The sequence below is a fragment of the Oncorhynchus keta genome, chromosome 14 (genome assembly GCF_023373465.1).
Source record: "Oncorhynchus keta strain PuntledgeMale-10-30-2019 chromosome 14, Oket_V2, whole genome shotgun sequence".
Classification (NCBI taxonomy): domain Eukaryota; kingdom Metazoa; phylum Chordata; class Actinopteri; order Salmoniformes; family Salmonidae; genus Oncorhynchus; species Oncorhynchus keta.
Genome location: NC_068434.1, coordinates 49380652 through 49395951, shown reverse-complemented (window position 1 = coordinate 49395951; position 15300 = coordinate 49380652). Strand labels below are relative to the sequence as shown.

Genomic DNA, 15300 nt, shown 5'->3' with positions numbered 1-15300 from the left:
TTACCATAACGCAACGTTAACTATTCATGAAAATCGAAAATGAAATTAAAGAAATATATTCACTCACAAGCTTAGCCATTTAACCTCTTCAACCTATGGGGGCGCTATGTCATTTTTGGATTAAAAAAAGTGCCCGTTTTAAGAGCAATATTTTGTCACGAAAAGATGCTTGACTATGCATATAATTGCCAGCTTTGGAAAGAAAACACTGACGTTTTCAAAACTGCAAAGATATTATCTGTGAGTGCCCCAGAACTGATTTTTACAGGCGAAACCAAGATGAAACTTCAAACAGGAAATGAGCAGGATTTTTGACGCTCTGTTTTACTCTGGTCTCCTTATATGGCTGTGAATATGCTGTGAACGAGCTTATGCGCTCTGCCGTTCGTCCAAGATGTCTGCAGCATTGTGACGTATTTGTAGGCATATCATTGGAAGATTGGCCATAAGAGACTACATTTGCCAGGGGGCCGTCCGGTGTCCTTTGTCTAATTTGGTGCGCAGCAATTATTTTACCATGCGATACAGAAGGAGACTCGTACTTCCAGGAACGATACATCATTGAAGAGATATGTGAAAAACACCTTGAGGATTGGTTCTAAACAACGTTTGCCATGTTTCAGTCGATATTATGGAGTTAATTTGGAAAAAAGTCTGGCGTTTGGATAACTGAATTTTCGGGGTTTTTTGGTAGCCAAACGTGACGCACCAAACGGACCGATTTCTCCAGCCCAAAAAATCTTTCAGGAAAAACTGAACATTTGTTATCTAACTGAGAGTCTCCTCATTGACAACATCCGAAGTTCTTCAAAGGTAAATGATGAAATTGAATGTTTTTGCTGGTTTTTGTGAAAATGTTGTCTGCTAATGCTAACGCTAAATGCTAATGCTAAATGCTAACGCTAAATGCTAAATGCTAGTTTGCTATGGCAGAGAAGCATATTTTTTCAAATCTGAGATGACAGTGTTAACAAAAGGCTAAGCATGAGAGCTAACATATTGATTTCATTTCATTTGCGATTTTCATGAATAGTTAACATTGCGTTATGGTAATGGTCTTGAGGCTGTAGTCATGATACCGGATCCGGGTTGGCTCGACGCAAGAAGTTAACAACACTGTCATCTCAGATTTTCTAAATATGCTTTTCAACCATAGCTACACAAGCATTTGTGTAAGAGTATTGATAGCTAGCATAGCATTAAAGCTTAAAGAAAGTTAAAGCTTGGTGGCAAATGGGTCTTCCAAATGGACAATGACCCCAAGCATACTTCCAAAGTTGTGGCAAAATGGCTTAAGGACAACAAAGTCAAGTTATCACAAAGCCCTGACCTCAATCCTATAGAACATTTGTGGGCAGAACTGAAAAGGTGTGTGCGAGCAAGGAGGCCTACAAACCTAAGTCACACCAGCTCTGTCAGGAGGAATGGGCCAAAATTCACCCAATTTATTGTGGAAAGCTTGTGGAAGGCTACCCGAAACATTTGACCCAAGTTAGGCAATTTAAAGGCACTGCTACCAAATACTAATTGAGTGTATGTTAACTTCTGACCCACTGGGAATGTGATGAAAGAAATAAAAGCTGAAATAAATAATTCTCTATTATTCTGACATTTCACATTCTTAAAATAAAGTGGTGATACTAACTGACCTAAGACAGGGATTTTTTACTAGGATTAAATGTCAGGAATTGTGAAAAACAGGTGTATGTACACTTCTGACTTCAACTGTATGTGGGTGCTCTTACTTGATCATGTGAGGCACGGTGACTTTGGAGTTCTCCTCGAATACACTTGTCATCAAACCATTACAGCGGATATTATCGATACACTAGAGAGAGAGGGCGAGAGAGAGAGGAAAAGGGAGGAGAGGGAGAGTTAGTGCAGATAAGTGGAGTGAAAGATCAATCTAAACCTCAATCTGATATATTAGCAACATCCTAAGATGTCGTATGTAGTTATGGTTTACAAAAAAATGTATCAAAACCCTAAGGAAAGATATGTTGTTATTAAAGCTTTTCCTTTGACCTAATCTTTGTTTAGAATCAAGCCAAGCCTCCAGAGGAGGTGTGTGTGTAGGAGGTGTGTGTGCGTGTATGTAGGGGGAACACTGGGTTAAAGGGGATGAGCCAAGCACAAACCAGGGTTTGACCCCTGGGGAACCAACCACTCTGTTTACTCCCTGCAAAGCCTCATGGGATACCCAGAGGGAAACACACGGTGCTGTTTGTGAACTTTTTGTTGTTCGGTTATTATTCCAAGAAGAGAAAGCGAGAAAGAGAGAGAGTTAGTTACCTGGCTGATGTCGCTGGTCCAGGCAGCTTTCTCTTGTCGTGAGGGAGCCAACAAGACTACAGTGAAGGAGGGTGAGTCAGACGGCTCGATGATCAGCTTAAAGTCCAACTGACCGAATACCTGACCACCACTGGACTTCGCTAAAAACAAGGGAAGGGAGAGTGAGAAAGAAAATGAGAAGATTGGGTCACCTAGGGTGACAGTGCATTTTGGTATGACACGAGATAAAGATTAATACATGAATAAGATATAAGCTGGTCCACTTCATTTAACCCTGCAGTGTGCGTGTGTGTGTGTGTGTCACTCAAAGGTCCGTCCCTGGAAGTCTGTGAGTGAAAAGACCCCGCTGTAAGGTTAATGAGTGAGAGATGCCATAGGATCAGCATGAGTGTCATTTAAAGGGAAGGCTGTTAGCTGATATTTGAAGGGATGTGAGAGTCAGCCAGAGCTTTATCTGTGGACACTTATCTTTTGACACTAATTAACCTGTATGGAGACAGAGACTTAATGAGCCTGTCTGAGTCACTGCATAGATCTAAAGGACTGGGGTTGGTTAACACACACACTTTACTCACAGTCGTCCTCGCTGGTCTCTGTTTCTTCTATGAGGGTACATTCTATCAGAGATAGGACTCCACCTTGCTGCAGAGAGAGGTCCGAGGTCATTGACTGTTTGTGTTTTTTTTGTGTGCTTAAAATATGACTAGGTCCCAATTCTCCACCTTTCTCCCAAGGTGTACAATTACACAAATTCTCTCATGGATTTAACAATGGTGGAAACTCATTCTACCAATATGATTTTAAATCCAACCCCGGGAGTATGTAACTGCACACTTCTGGAAAAGGGTGGAGAATTATAGCCAGTAAATATGCGTGTGTGTGGCTCACCTTGAGCAGGTGCAGCTTGCCTCCTGAGCTGCGTGTGCAAATCAGAAAGTGTTTTGTAAACAGGAAGCACTGTCTCTCTCCTTCCTTCTTCAGAGACAGAGAGCCCAGACGCACCTTACTGAGCTTCCCCCTCTCCACTGACGGCAGCTGAATCAGAGAACCTGGCGGGGGAGGGCAATGGGGGAGAGAGGGAGGAGGGAGTAAGAGGTGGTGTTGAGAGACAGGAAGAGTGGGGAGAGGTGAGTGTGAGAAAAAAAATTAAAAGTCTTGTCCAAGCCAGAACTGCCCATCTCCTGTTTCTGTAGCGTGAGGCAGCTTGATGTACAAAAACAGACCCTGGACAGGACGCTAGTTTATCGCAGGGCCTTACCCCCAATCAATCTCCTTAATGCCAAGCAGAGAGGTATCAAGTCCCATTTTTAGACTCTTTGGTATGACTCGACCAGGGATTGAACCCCCAACCTTCCAATGACTGGGAGGACAGTCTAACCACAAGGCCACTGAGATGGGTATGAGAAATACTGTTACATAAACAATAGTTTGTGTCATGAATGTGTAAGTGAATTCTGATGTGTGTGGGCATATACCTGTGGATGTGTGCACGCTCACCCTGTCTGACGAAGGTCTGACTGGTGTCCAGTAGTATATCACATCCCTCTACAATCATCCTCTCGATGGCCAGGTTCTTACGGATGTTCTCTGTATCACTCACCTCATCATGCATCACCCTGAGGAAACACACAAACATGATATACTACATGAAATGTCTAAGAGGTGATAATTCATACCTGAATGTGTTGAGGTATTCGTACTCATTGACACACCCACAAATAAACACAAACACACACCTTGACAGCTCCTCTAGTTTGGACTTGGCGAACTCCAGGCTCTTGCGCTCTACGTGTTCGTGCGGAGTGTGCGCCAGCAGTTCATGCAGGGTGATGATGTAACGAGGAATCTAAGAAAAACAAATAGAGGAAGAAAGGAAGAGAGAGATAGAGGGTAATTGGGAGAAGGGTGAGGTATTTAATTGAGACTTTATGGTTTGAATGTTTGAGCAAGGCCACAGATAGGGTTCTACAAGTAGGTATTTGCTAGGTGAGTGTGTATGGTACCTAGAACATGTGGTATGTGAGGATGTATTTGTGTGTTAGAGTGAATGTGTGCATGCATTGCGTGTGTGCAGGCATGTGTGAATGCGTGTGCATTACCGCTACTCCCCTCAGGGGTTCGATGTCGCCGGTATACTAACCACTGGTCCTGGATCCATCATTACGCACACCTGGTATCAATCATTACACACACCTGCACGTCAGACACACCTGGACTCCATTACCGCACTTATTACCTCCCCTATATCTGGCAACCGCTTAGGTTCTTTCCCCAGTCAGTATTGTTTGTGTTTCATGTCTATACGCTACTCGTGTTTGTTATTTTGCTCGATGTTCTGTTTATTATTAAACTCACCACCTGCACTTGCTTTCTGACTCCCAGCGTATACGTTACAGAACATATGGTTTGTGGTGGTGTGAGTGCATGTGTGTGTGTGTGCGTTGCACAAATCAGAATCACATTTGCGCTATCGATTTTCTATCGCTCATTTGCACACTATGTCACAGTGTGAGGCTGTAGGTCAATTAACCTTGTCGGAGTGGGCGCCCTGATTCTAGTTTGTGAGCTAGGCAGGCTACTGCCTGGGAAGGTCTCCCACTCAGATGTATGAGATAGGGAGGCAGGGGGGTAGGTACACCTCAGGTCTCTCCATTGGAAGCCCGAGGTAGGGGGAGTGGGGGAATCTATCAAATAGCTCACCTCTAACTTTGTACAGTACTAATGCAATTAGTAAAATTAGTCACACTAGAAAATGCTACCAAAGAAACAATTCGTTCATAATATGAATATATATAGTTTCACAGACATATTTTTGCATTTTTTTTCTGGTTTGTGTGAAATTGTGAACAATAATACAAAACCAGTCTGCACACCAATGTGAATTGGTTTAGTCTTGACACTTGGTTGACAGTGTTGGGTGATGGGTAATGTATTGACGCTCGAGTGCCAAATCCACACATTTGTTTCTATTTGTCTTTGTTACTACTTTTTGATATTTGAGTCTTTGTATTTATATTGTTTTAAATGTTATGATTATTTGTGTTCCAAATGTCTGAATAAAATGTGTTAGTGCAGAATGGTGCTTTTTTTGGGGGGCGGGGGGCTTGGAACCGCTACTGATGCCCGTGCATGTGTGTTACCTGGAACATGGGGTATGTGAGGAAGGTCTCCAGCATCCTGCCCTCACAGGCAGCATTAGCCTCATACTGCTTCAGCAGCTTATCGAAGTCTCGGTTCTGCTTGCAGTTGGCCAGCACTTGCAGGCTGTACTGGTGGTTCCTCACAAACTCCTGGTAGATGTTCAGCATAGGCAGCAGGATGTCAAACAGGTCCGCTAGACACACACACACAAATGTATAAATATATTCTACAGTACACGACAGGCTGGTTTCCCAGACACAGATTAAGCCTGGAGAATCTCCATTGAATAGAAATACTAGACAAAGAACTCAAATATATAACAAATAGGAGCCAGGTAGAGAGAACAATAAATGAACTAAGCTAAAATGATATTAGATTAGCATTAGAGCCTGTTCAGTTTGGCCTGTCCCTGGCCATGTCTTTTCCTTACACAACCCATTCCTTACAGCCTGGTCTCCTAGCAAATGCTTATCGGTAGGCTGTTGAGGTTTTTAGGAGGAGAAATTATGGGATGTCAAGCCATTGTATGTGTGTGTGTGCGAGAGAGAAAGTGATGAGACGTTGTTTCAATAAGATGAGTGTGTGTGTGTGTCTGTGTGCCTGAGATAGGCAGCAGTAAGACATCAAGGCCAATTCAGCGCTGAGGAACTGACCTTGATGTCAGTGCAAGACTGGGGTGTTTGTCTTGCATTGTCTGTGAGTGTGTGTGTTTTGACCAATATCCTCTTCATAACAAAGCTCTTAGTTTCTAGAACTGCAAGACCAAAAATAGTTTGTGTAGTCCTGTGAAACCGGCCCTATGACCCCCAATTAAGTCACTTCCTGCAATTAGACAGACAGACAGACAGGCAGACACAGACAGGCAGACACATTTTATTTTTATTTCACCTTTATTTAACCAGGGAGGCAAGTTGAGAACAAGTTCTCATTTACAATTGCGACCTGGCCAAGATAAAGCAAAGCAGTTTGACACATACAATGACACAGAGTTACACATGGAGTAAAACAAACATACAGTCAATAATACAGTATAAACACATCTATATACGATGTGAGCAAATGGAGGTGAGATAAGGGAGGTAAAGGCAAAAAAAAGGCCATGGTGGCAAAGTAAATACAATATTGCAAGTAAAACACTGGGATGGTAGATTTGCAGTGGAAGAATGTGCAAAGTATAAATAAGAAATAACGGGGTGCAAAGGAGCAAAATAAATTAAATAAATACAGTAGGGAAAGAGGTAGTTGTTTGGGCTAAATTATAGGTGGGCTATGTACAGGTGCAGTAATCTGTGAGCTGCTCTGACAGTTGGTGCTTAAAGCTAGTGAGGGAGATAAGTGTTTCCAGTTTCAGATATTTTTGTAGTTCCTTCCAGTCATTGGCAGCAGAGAACTGGAAGGAGAGGCGGCCAAAGAAAGTATTGGTTTTGGGGGTGACGAGAGAGATATACCTGCTGGAGTGTGTGCTACAGGTGGGAGATGCTATGATGACCAGCAGGCTGAGATAAGGGGGGACTTTACCTAGCAGGGTCTTGTAGATGACATGGAGCCAGTGGGTTTGGCGACGAGTATGAAGTGAGGGCCAGCCAACGAGAGTGTACAGGTCGCAATGGTGGGTAGTATATGGGGCTTTGGTGACAAAACGGATTGCACTGTGATAGACTGCATCCAATTTGTTGAGTAGGGTATTGGAGGCTATTTTGTAAATGACATCGCCGAAGTTGAGGATTGGTAGGATGGTCAGTTTTACAAGGGCATGTTTGGCAGCATGAGTGAAGGATGCTTTGTTGCAAAATAGGAAGCCAATTCTAGATTTAACTTTGGATTGGAGATGTTTGATGTGAGTCTGGAAGGAGAGTTTACAGTCTAACTAGTCACCTAGGTATTTGTAGTTGTCCACGTATTCCACGTAAGTCAGAGCCGTCCAGAGTAGTGATGTTGGACAGGCGGGCAGGTGCAGGCAGCGATCGGTTGAAGAGCATGCATTTAGTTTAACTTGTATTTAAGAGCAATTGGAGACCACTGAAGGAGAGTTGTATGGCATTGAGGATTGCCTGTAGGGTTGTTAACACAGTGTCCAAAGAAGGGCCAGAAGTATACAGAATGGTGTCGTCTGCGTAGAGGTGGATCAGAGACTCACCAGCAGCAAGAGCGACATCATTGATGTATACCCTAGAAGAGAGTCGGTCCAAGAATTGAAACCCTGTGGCACCCCCATAGAGACTGCCAGAGGTCCGGACAGCAGACCCTCCGCAGGAAGGACCACATGCAGGAAGTTGGGCAGACAGACAGACATTTTATAGAGAGTGTGCTATGGAATATACGTGTTTTGTTGAGCTCTGCTCAATTTTGAAACAAATTCATGTTTAACTTTTATTTAACTAGGCAAGTCAGTTAAGAACAAATTCGTATTTACAATGATGGCCTACCTCGGCCAAACCCTAACACTAATCAAGTTTGCGGACGACACAACAGTGGTAGGCTTGATTACCAACAACGACGAGACGGCCTACAGGGAGGAGGTGAGGGCCCTCGGAGTGTGGTGTCAGGAAAATAACCTCACACTCAACGTCAACAAAACTAAGGAGATGATTGTGGACTTCAGGAAACAGCAGAGGGAACACCCCCCTATCCACATCGATGGAACAGTAGTGGAGAGGGTAGTGTGGGAGAAATGACATACATGATTATAGTAACACAAGAGAAAGATACACTTATGGGTTCATTTCCTGTTCTGGTAAAATGCATTGTTTATTGTATGGTGCAGGAAGCCGATAAAGGCCATGGGAGTATGGGGCAGCTGGGAACACTAAGACCAGTATGTCCAGCCTAGACCAGCTGGACATACAAAGATCAAAGAGGTTGTCTAAGTCAGCCAAATGACCAACTGATGGATTACAGACATCAATCACAGGGCAGCTGGACACTGAAGCTGGAGGAGATGAAAGACACATGCAGAGGGACACATGGAGTTAATTACAGGGTCTAAAACACAGGCCACAGGAAGAGGGATGTATATTATCTTTAGGTCAAAACAAGGGTCTTGTCATCATTATCTGGCCGAAAGCAGATGTGGGCGTTACTGGGCTGAACAAGCAGGACACACAGATTGGGATGTAACTGTATTTGCATTGGGGGATGAACTGATGATGTATGCATGGATATAAAAGGAAGAGCGAGAGCTCTGGAGGGTGTGGGTCCCGCGGGGCTCTCCGGCTTGTTATACTTTTGTATTAAAAGTCTATAATTGAATTCAAAGTTCTTCATTGTGTCATATTTGAACCGATTTTCCACTACAGTAGTAAGTTTTAAGTTCCTCGGCGTACACATCACAGACAAACTGAATTGGTCCACCCACACAGACAGCATCGTGAAGAAGGCGCAGCAGCGCCTCTTCAACCTCAGGAGGCTGAAGAAATTCGGCTTGTCACCAAAAGCACTCAGAAACTTCTACAGATGCACAATCGAGAGCATCCTGTCGGGCTGTATCACCGCCTGGTACGGCAACTGCTCCGCCCACAACCGTAAGGCTCTCCAGAGGGTAGTGAGGTCTGCACAACGCATCACCGGGGGCAAACTACCTGCCCTCCAGGACACCTACACCACCCGATGTCACAGGAAGGCCATAAAGATCATCAAGGACAGCAACCACCTGAGCCACTGCCTGTTCACACCGCTATCATCCAGAAGGCGAGGTCAGTACAGGTGCATCAAAGCTGGGACCGAGAGACTGAAAAACAGCTTCTATCTCAAGGCCATCAGACTGTTAAACAGCCACCACTAACATTGAGTGGCTGCTGCCAACACACTGACTCAACTCCAGCCACTTTAATAATGGGAACTGATGGGAAATGATGTAAAATATATCACTCGCCACTTTAAACAATGCTACCTAATATCATGTTTACATACCCTACATTATTCATCATATGTATACTGTACTCTATATCATCTACTGCATCTTTATGTAATACATGTATCACTAGCCACTTTAACTATGCCACTTTGTTTACATACTCATCTCACATGTATATACTGCACTCAATACCATCTACTGTATCTTGCCTATGCCGCTCTGTACCATCACTCACTCATATATCTTTATGTACATATTCTTATCCCCTTACACTTGTGTCTATAAGGTAGTAGTTTTGGAATTGTTAGCTAGACTACTTGTTGGTTATTACTGCATTGTCGGAACTAGAAGCACAAGCATTTCGCTACACTCGCACTAACATCTGCTAACCATGTGTATGTGACAAATAAAATAAAATTGGATTTGATTTGATTTGAAACCCTAACCCGGACGACGTTGGGGCAATTGTGCGCCGCCCTATGGGACTCCCAATCACAGCCGGTTGTGATACAGCCTGGAATCGAACTCCCAATCACAGGGTCTGTAGTGTCTGTCTGTCTAATTACTTTTAATTGGGGGTAATAGGGGCGGTTTCGCAGGACTAAAATGGTTTAATATTACCAAATTGTACATATTTGTGACCGGCAAATATCGGACCCGGCATATGAAATCTGAAGTCAATCTACACAAACTATTTTTGGTCTTGCAGTTCTAGAAACTAAGAGCTTTGTTATGAAGAGGACTCACTGAGATGTAGTGCCTTAGACCACTGCGCCACTCGGGAAACCGAGTGGAAACAGATTCAACCATGCTAGTCATTTATGAACATTTGAACATCTTGGCCACGTTCTGTTATAATCTCCACCCGGCACAGCCAAAAGAGGACTGGCCACCCCACATATGCTCTCTCTAATTCTCTCTTTCTTTCTCTCTCTCTCGGAGGACCTGAGCCCTAGGACAGTGCCCCAGGACTACCTGACATGATGGCTCCTTGCTGTCCCCATTCCACCTGACTGCTGCTGCTCCAGTTTCAACTGTTCTGCCTTATTATTATTCGACCATGCTGGTCATTTATGAACATTTGAACATCTTGGTCATGTTCTGTTATAATCTCTACCCGGCACAGCCAGAAGAGGACTGGCCACCCCACATAGCCCGGTTCCTCTCTAGGTTTCTTCCTAGGTTTTGGCCTTTCTAGGGAGTTTTTCCTAGCCACCGTGCTTTTACACCTGCATTGTTTGCTGTTTGGGGTTTTAGGCTGGGTTTCTGTACAGCACTTTGAGATATCAGCTGATGTACGAAGGGCTATATAAATAAATTTGATTTGATTTGATTTGATTTGATTAGGTATTTTCTTAACATACATTGTATACATTGACATCCCCATTTGCCTGAATCATGCTTTCCACCGTGCATTGGATGATTTGGTGTTTTCACAGTGGAGGGAGATGGGGCTCACAACAATCAATAACATGTACATTCATTACAACAGTTACAGGGTAAGTTTAACATACCAGCAACACAGTTTCTTAAGGACACATATCCCACAGTATGGCATTAAGCCAAATAATCCTACATTAGATAGCCTTATCCTTGTCAAACCTCATTCAAAAGGGTTGGTCACTAGACTAAGATAGACTATAGACTATGACCACAAAGAGGTATCCGCATACACGTCTCACACAGTAAATAAAAACAATATGGGGATGAGGTAGGTAGTTGGATGGGCTATTTACAGATGGGCTATGGACAGCTGCAGCGATCAGTAAGCTGATCAGATAGTGGATGCTTGAAGTTAGTGAGGGAGATATAAGTCTCCAACTTCAGTGATTGTTGCAATTCGTTCCAGTCATTGGCAACAGAGAACGGCAGCCAGGAAAGGAAAGGCAGCCAAAGTGGGTGTTGGCTTTGGGGATGACCAGTGAGATATACCTGCTGGAGCGCATGCTACGAGTGGGTGCTGTTATGGTGACCAGTGAGCTGAGATAAGGCGGAGCTTTACCTAGCAGAGACTTATAGATGACCTGGAGCCAGTGGGTCTGGCGACGAATATGAAGCGAGGGCCAGCCAACGAGAGCATACAGGTCGGAGTGGTGGTTGGTATATGGGGCTTTGGTGACAAAACGGATGGCACTGTGATAGACTGCATCCAGTTTACTGAGTAGAGTGTTGGAGGCTATTTTGTAAATGACATCGCCGAAGTCGAGGATCGGTAGGATAGTCAGTTTTACAAAGGTATGTTTGGCAGAGTGAGTGAAGGAGGCTTTGTTGCGAAATAGGAAGCCGATTGTACATTTAATTTTGGATTGGAGATGCGAGTCTGGAAGGAGAGTTTACAATCTAGCCAGACACCTATTTATTTGTAGCTGTCTACATATTTTAAGTCAGAACCGGCCAGAGTAGTGATGCTGGTCGGGCAGGCGGGTGCAGGCAGCGATCGTTTGAAGAGCATGCATTTAGTTTTACTCGCATTTAAGAGCAGTTGGAGGCCACGGAAGGAGTGTTGTATGGCATTGAAGCTCGTTTAGAGGTTTGTTAACACAGTGTCCAAAGAAGGGCCAGATGTATACAGAACAGTGTTGTCTGCGTAGAGCTGGATCAAGGAATCACCCGCAGAAAGAGCGACATCATTGATATATACAGAGAAAAGAGTCGGCCCGAGAATTGAACCCTGTCATACCCCATAGAGACTGCCAGAGGTCCGGACAACAGGCCCTCCAATTTGACACACCGAACTCTCTGAGAAGTAGAATTAGTACTTAATTAGGCAATAGAAGAAAACAAATTTGATTGGGTTAAGACGAACCGTCACTCCAAAACTAGCGGACCAATGGAGACTCATTGTCTCCTCCTCCCTCTAAACCCCGTTCTTCACGGAAAAATTATTCCAAAACTCGCAATCGAAAAGACTGGCAGGGAAAGCAAAGAAACATCGAAATAAAAGATACGAGTAGCGTAGCCAAAAGGTAGTACATGCAGGCATGAGTGTGGGCAAAATGTATTCAATAGGATTTGTGGCTGGGAAAGTTTAACCGAAAATTATTTTTGCATTCTTTTCAAAGAACATTTTTTATAATTTGTCATAGAGTTTTGCTCTCGCCTTAAGTTTTGGGGTTTTGCTTTTGATGTCTTATTTTTGTTTACAATTCTATACATTTTACTTTCAATTGTTTGGTTTTGATTTCAACATTTATTTCACCCATCCTTGAAAATATGTGTACATTCTCAACTTTATTTTTCATGTTCACGATGTATTTTATTTTGAATTCGATACATATGGCGTGAAATTGACCCCAAAACAGCAGAGAAGTTTCGCTCTTCAATGCTCCTGGTTGTTGAGGAAATTCCTGCAACAATGATTACGCACACATGCGTCTCATCATGTTCAGCTAAATGGCATATATTATTATTATTATATTATCATCAGTCAAACCTGGACTTCATTACTCCCTTTATTACATACCCTTTATATACACCACTCTTTTGTTGTCAGTCATCAGGTAGTATTTTTTATGTTCTATGTCAGACACGTCTCTTGTTTTGTATCGCTCCATGGTCGTTATTATTAAACTCACGAACTGCACCTGCTTCCTGACTCCCTGCGTCAACATTACAGAATGCTACCTCAACAAATGGAAGCAGCAGTTAACCAAGACATCTCCCAGATGGTCAGCGAACAGGGACACCTACTTCTTCACCATGACCAGCTGGCTCATTTGGGGATGGCTATGGATGAGGTCCTCCATGTTCTTCAACGAGTCACCATTACTCAAGGGGTGTCATCTCCAAACAACGGAAGATTCTCTACCACAAGTCGAGCCAGTACCCCTGCCCATCCAGTAGTCCGTCCTGGTCAGCGATACCCTATTGTCCCTTCTGAACAAATATGATGGGACTCCATTGAAATGCCGTGGCTTCCTACTCCAGTGCTCCCTCTATTTCGCTCATCAGATGGGAGCTGCCACCACCACCTAGGTCTGAGCCATGGCCGTCTGGGAGAGAGGAGAGGAAGAGCTGGGATCAGGGGGGTCTTCGACCAGAGAGGGGGGTGAGTGCCTACTCCAACTACGGCAGGATGTCCAGACCGTGGTGGAGTACGAGCTCACCATTCAGACAGTGGCAGTATCCAACGGATGGAATGAGCCGACGCTCCGCAGCCTATTCAGAAGAGGACTGCGCGAAGAGGTCCAGATGTAGTTGGCGTGCCGAGACGACAACATATCCTTGGATGCCCTCATCGCAATGGCCACCTGTCTGGATACCTTCTTTGGGAGCGCCATGCATGCCCCCATCGCCTCTCTCCCTCCTCTGTTAATCATTCTGAGTCAGAGCCTGAACCCATGGAGCTGGGGGCCACACGTTTCTCCGTGGCTGAGCAACGCCATCCTAGACAGCTGGGGCTCTGTCCTTATTATGAACAGGATGGGCACCAGATTCAACGGTGTCCGATTCGTTCTAAACGGGGTCCACAGGAACAGAGAGACAACCACATGATCAACCCTAGTACGATTTCACTGGTTGGCTGTCCGTTCATGTTTTGTTTCTCGAGCTCTAGTGGACTCCGGTGCCATGGGGAATTTTACCGACCAGGCCCTCACTTCCCTTAACATTACCTCATACCCACTCTCCTCTCCTTGTCCGGTTCAAGCACTGGATAGTCAACCACTGGGATCCAGGACAACCACACACATCACAGCACCACTCACCCTCACCGTGGAATCCAGATATAAAGAAGGCTTTCCCTTCTTCATCATCAGTGCAACCATACACAAGATCATCCTCCTATGGCTTCAATGTCATAAAAATCAGACTGGGCACCCGAATTCTGGAAGACCTGCTTACCTTTTCCTTGTGGTTCCACATTGCTTGAGAGTCCTGCAGTTGCCCTTCAGCCCAACATCCTGAAGGTATACCAAAATGTTTTTTCCAAGACCCGCGCCACCTGTCTCCCTCCTCATCACTCCTGGGACTGTGCCATCTACCTGATTACAGGCTCTGCATCTATCTTCTGTCAGTGGCCGAAACCAAGGCTATGGAGGAGTACATCCAGGAGGCCCTCCAGCAGGGTTTCATTTGCATGTCCACCTCCCCTGCGTCAGCAGGCTTCTTCTTTGTGGCCAAGAAGGACAGAGGATTGCGCCAATGCATCGATTACAGAAATTTGAATTCCATCACCACGAAGTACCGCTACCCTCTGCCCTTGGTGCCGGCCACGATTGAACAGCTCTGCAGGGCCCATTTTGTCACAAAGTTGGATCTGCGGAGTGCCTACAATTTGATCCGCATCCGGGAGGGGGATGAATGGAAGATGGCCTTCAGAACGATGTCCGGTCACTACGAGTACTTGGTGGTGCCTTTTGGAATAGCTAATGCTCGGTCAGTGTTCCAGGCTTTCGTCAACGAGGTGTTCCGGGACATGCTCGGACGCCAGGTGGTCATCTATATCGACGACATCCTGGTCTACCTGCCTACCTTGGAGAAGCACATTGCTTACGTCTGAGTAGTCCTGGAATGCCTCCTGGCCAACAACCTGTACGTTAAGGCAGAGAAGTGCCAATTCCATCAGGATGAGGTCTCCTTTCTGCGTTACCATATTGGCCCGCAAGGAGTCATGATGAATGAGAGGAAGGTGGATGCTGTCAGGTCATGGCCAATCCCAACCACCATAAAAGGGATACAATGGTTTTTGAGATTTGCCAACTTTTACCACCAATTCATTAAGAACTTTAGCTTGATCAAGGTGAAGGCTTGTTTCACCTCCGCCTCGTTGCTTAAACATCCAGATCCTACGCTGCCCTTCGTGGTGGAGGTGGACACTTCAGAAGTAGGTGTGGGGGCTGTCCTGTCCCAATGTCAAGGTAATCCATATTAGAGGTCAACCGATTAATTGGAATGGCCAATTAATTAGGGCCGATTTCAAGTTTTCATAACAATCGGAAATCTGTATTTTTGGGCCGCGATTTGCAGATTCTTTATTTTTTATACCTTTATTTAACTAGGCAAGTCAGTTAAAG

The 15300-nt window shown here is 44.6% G+C and overlaps 1 protein-coding gene across 1 annotated transcript in view; it reads right to left on the bottom strand.

Moving 5' to 3' along the window:
* The window catches only part of rasgrf2b (Ras protein-specific guanine nucleotide-releasing factor 2b), a 164994-nt gene that overhangs the window by 79510 nt on the left and 70184 nt on the right, over positions 1-15300 (bottom strand). Inside the window, exons 8-14 of the mRNA XM_052461900.1 lie at positions 5433-5626; positions 4029-4138; positions 3790-3908; positions 3181-3341; positions 2868-2934; positions 2293-2432; positions 1746-1828 (exon numbers count right to left, since the gene is read on the bottom strand). Of these exons, the coding sequence (XP_052317860.1) occupies positions 1746-1828; positions 2293-2432; positions 2868-2934; positions 3181-3341; positions 3790-3908; positions 4029-4138; positions 5433-5626 (874 nt within the window). The remainder of the gene's footprint in view (positions 1-1745; positions 1829-2292; positions 2433-2867; positions 2935-3180; positions 3342-3789; positions 3909-4028; positions 4139-5432; positions 5627-15300) is intronic.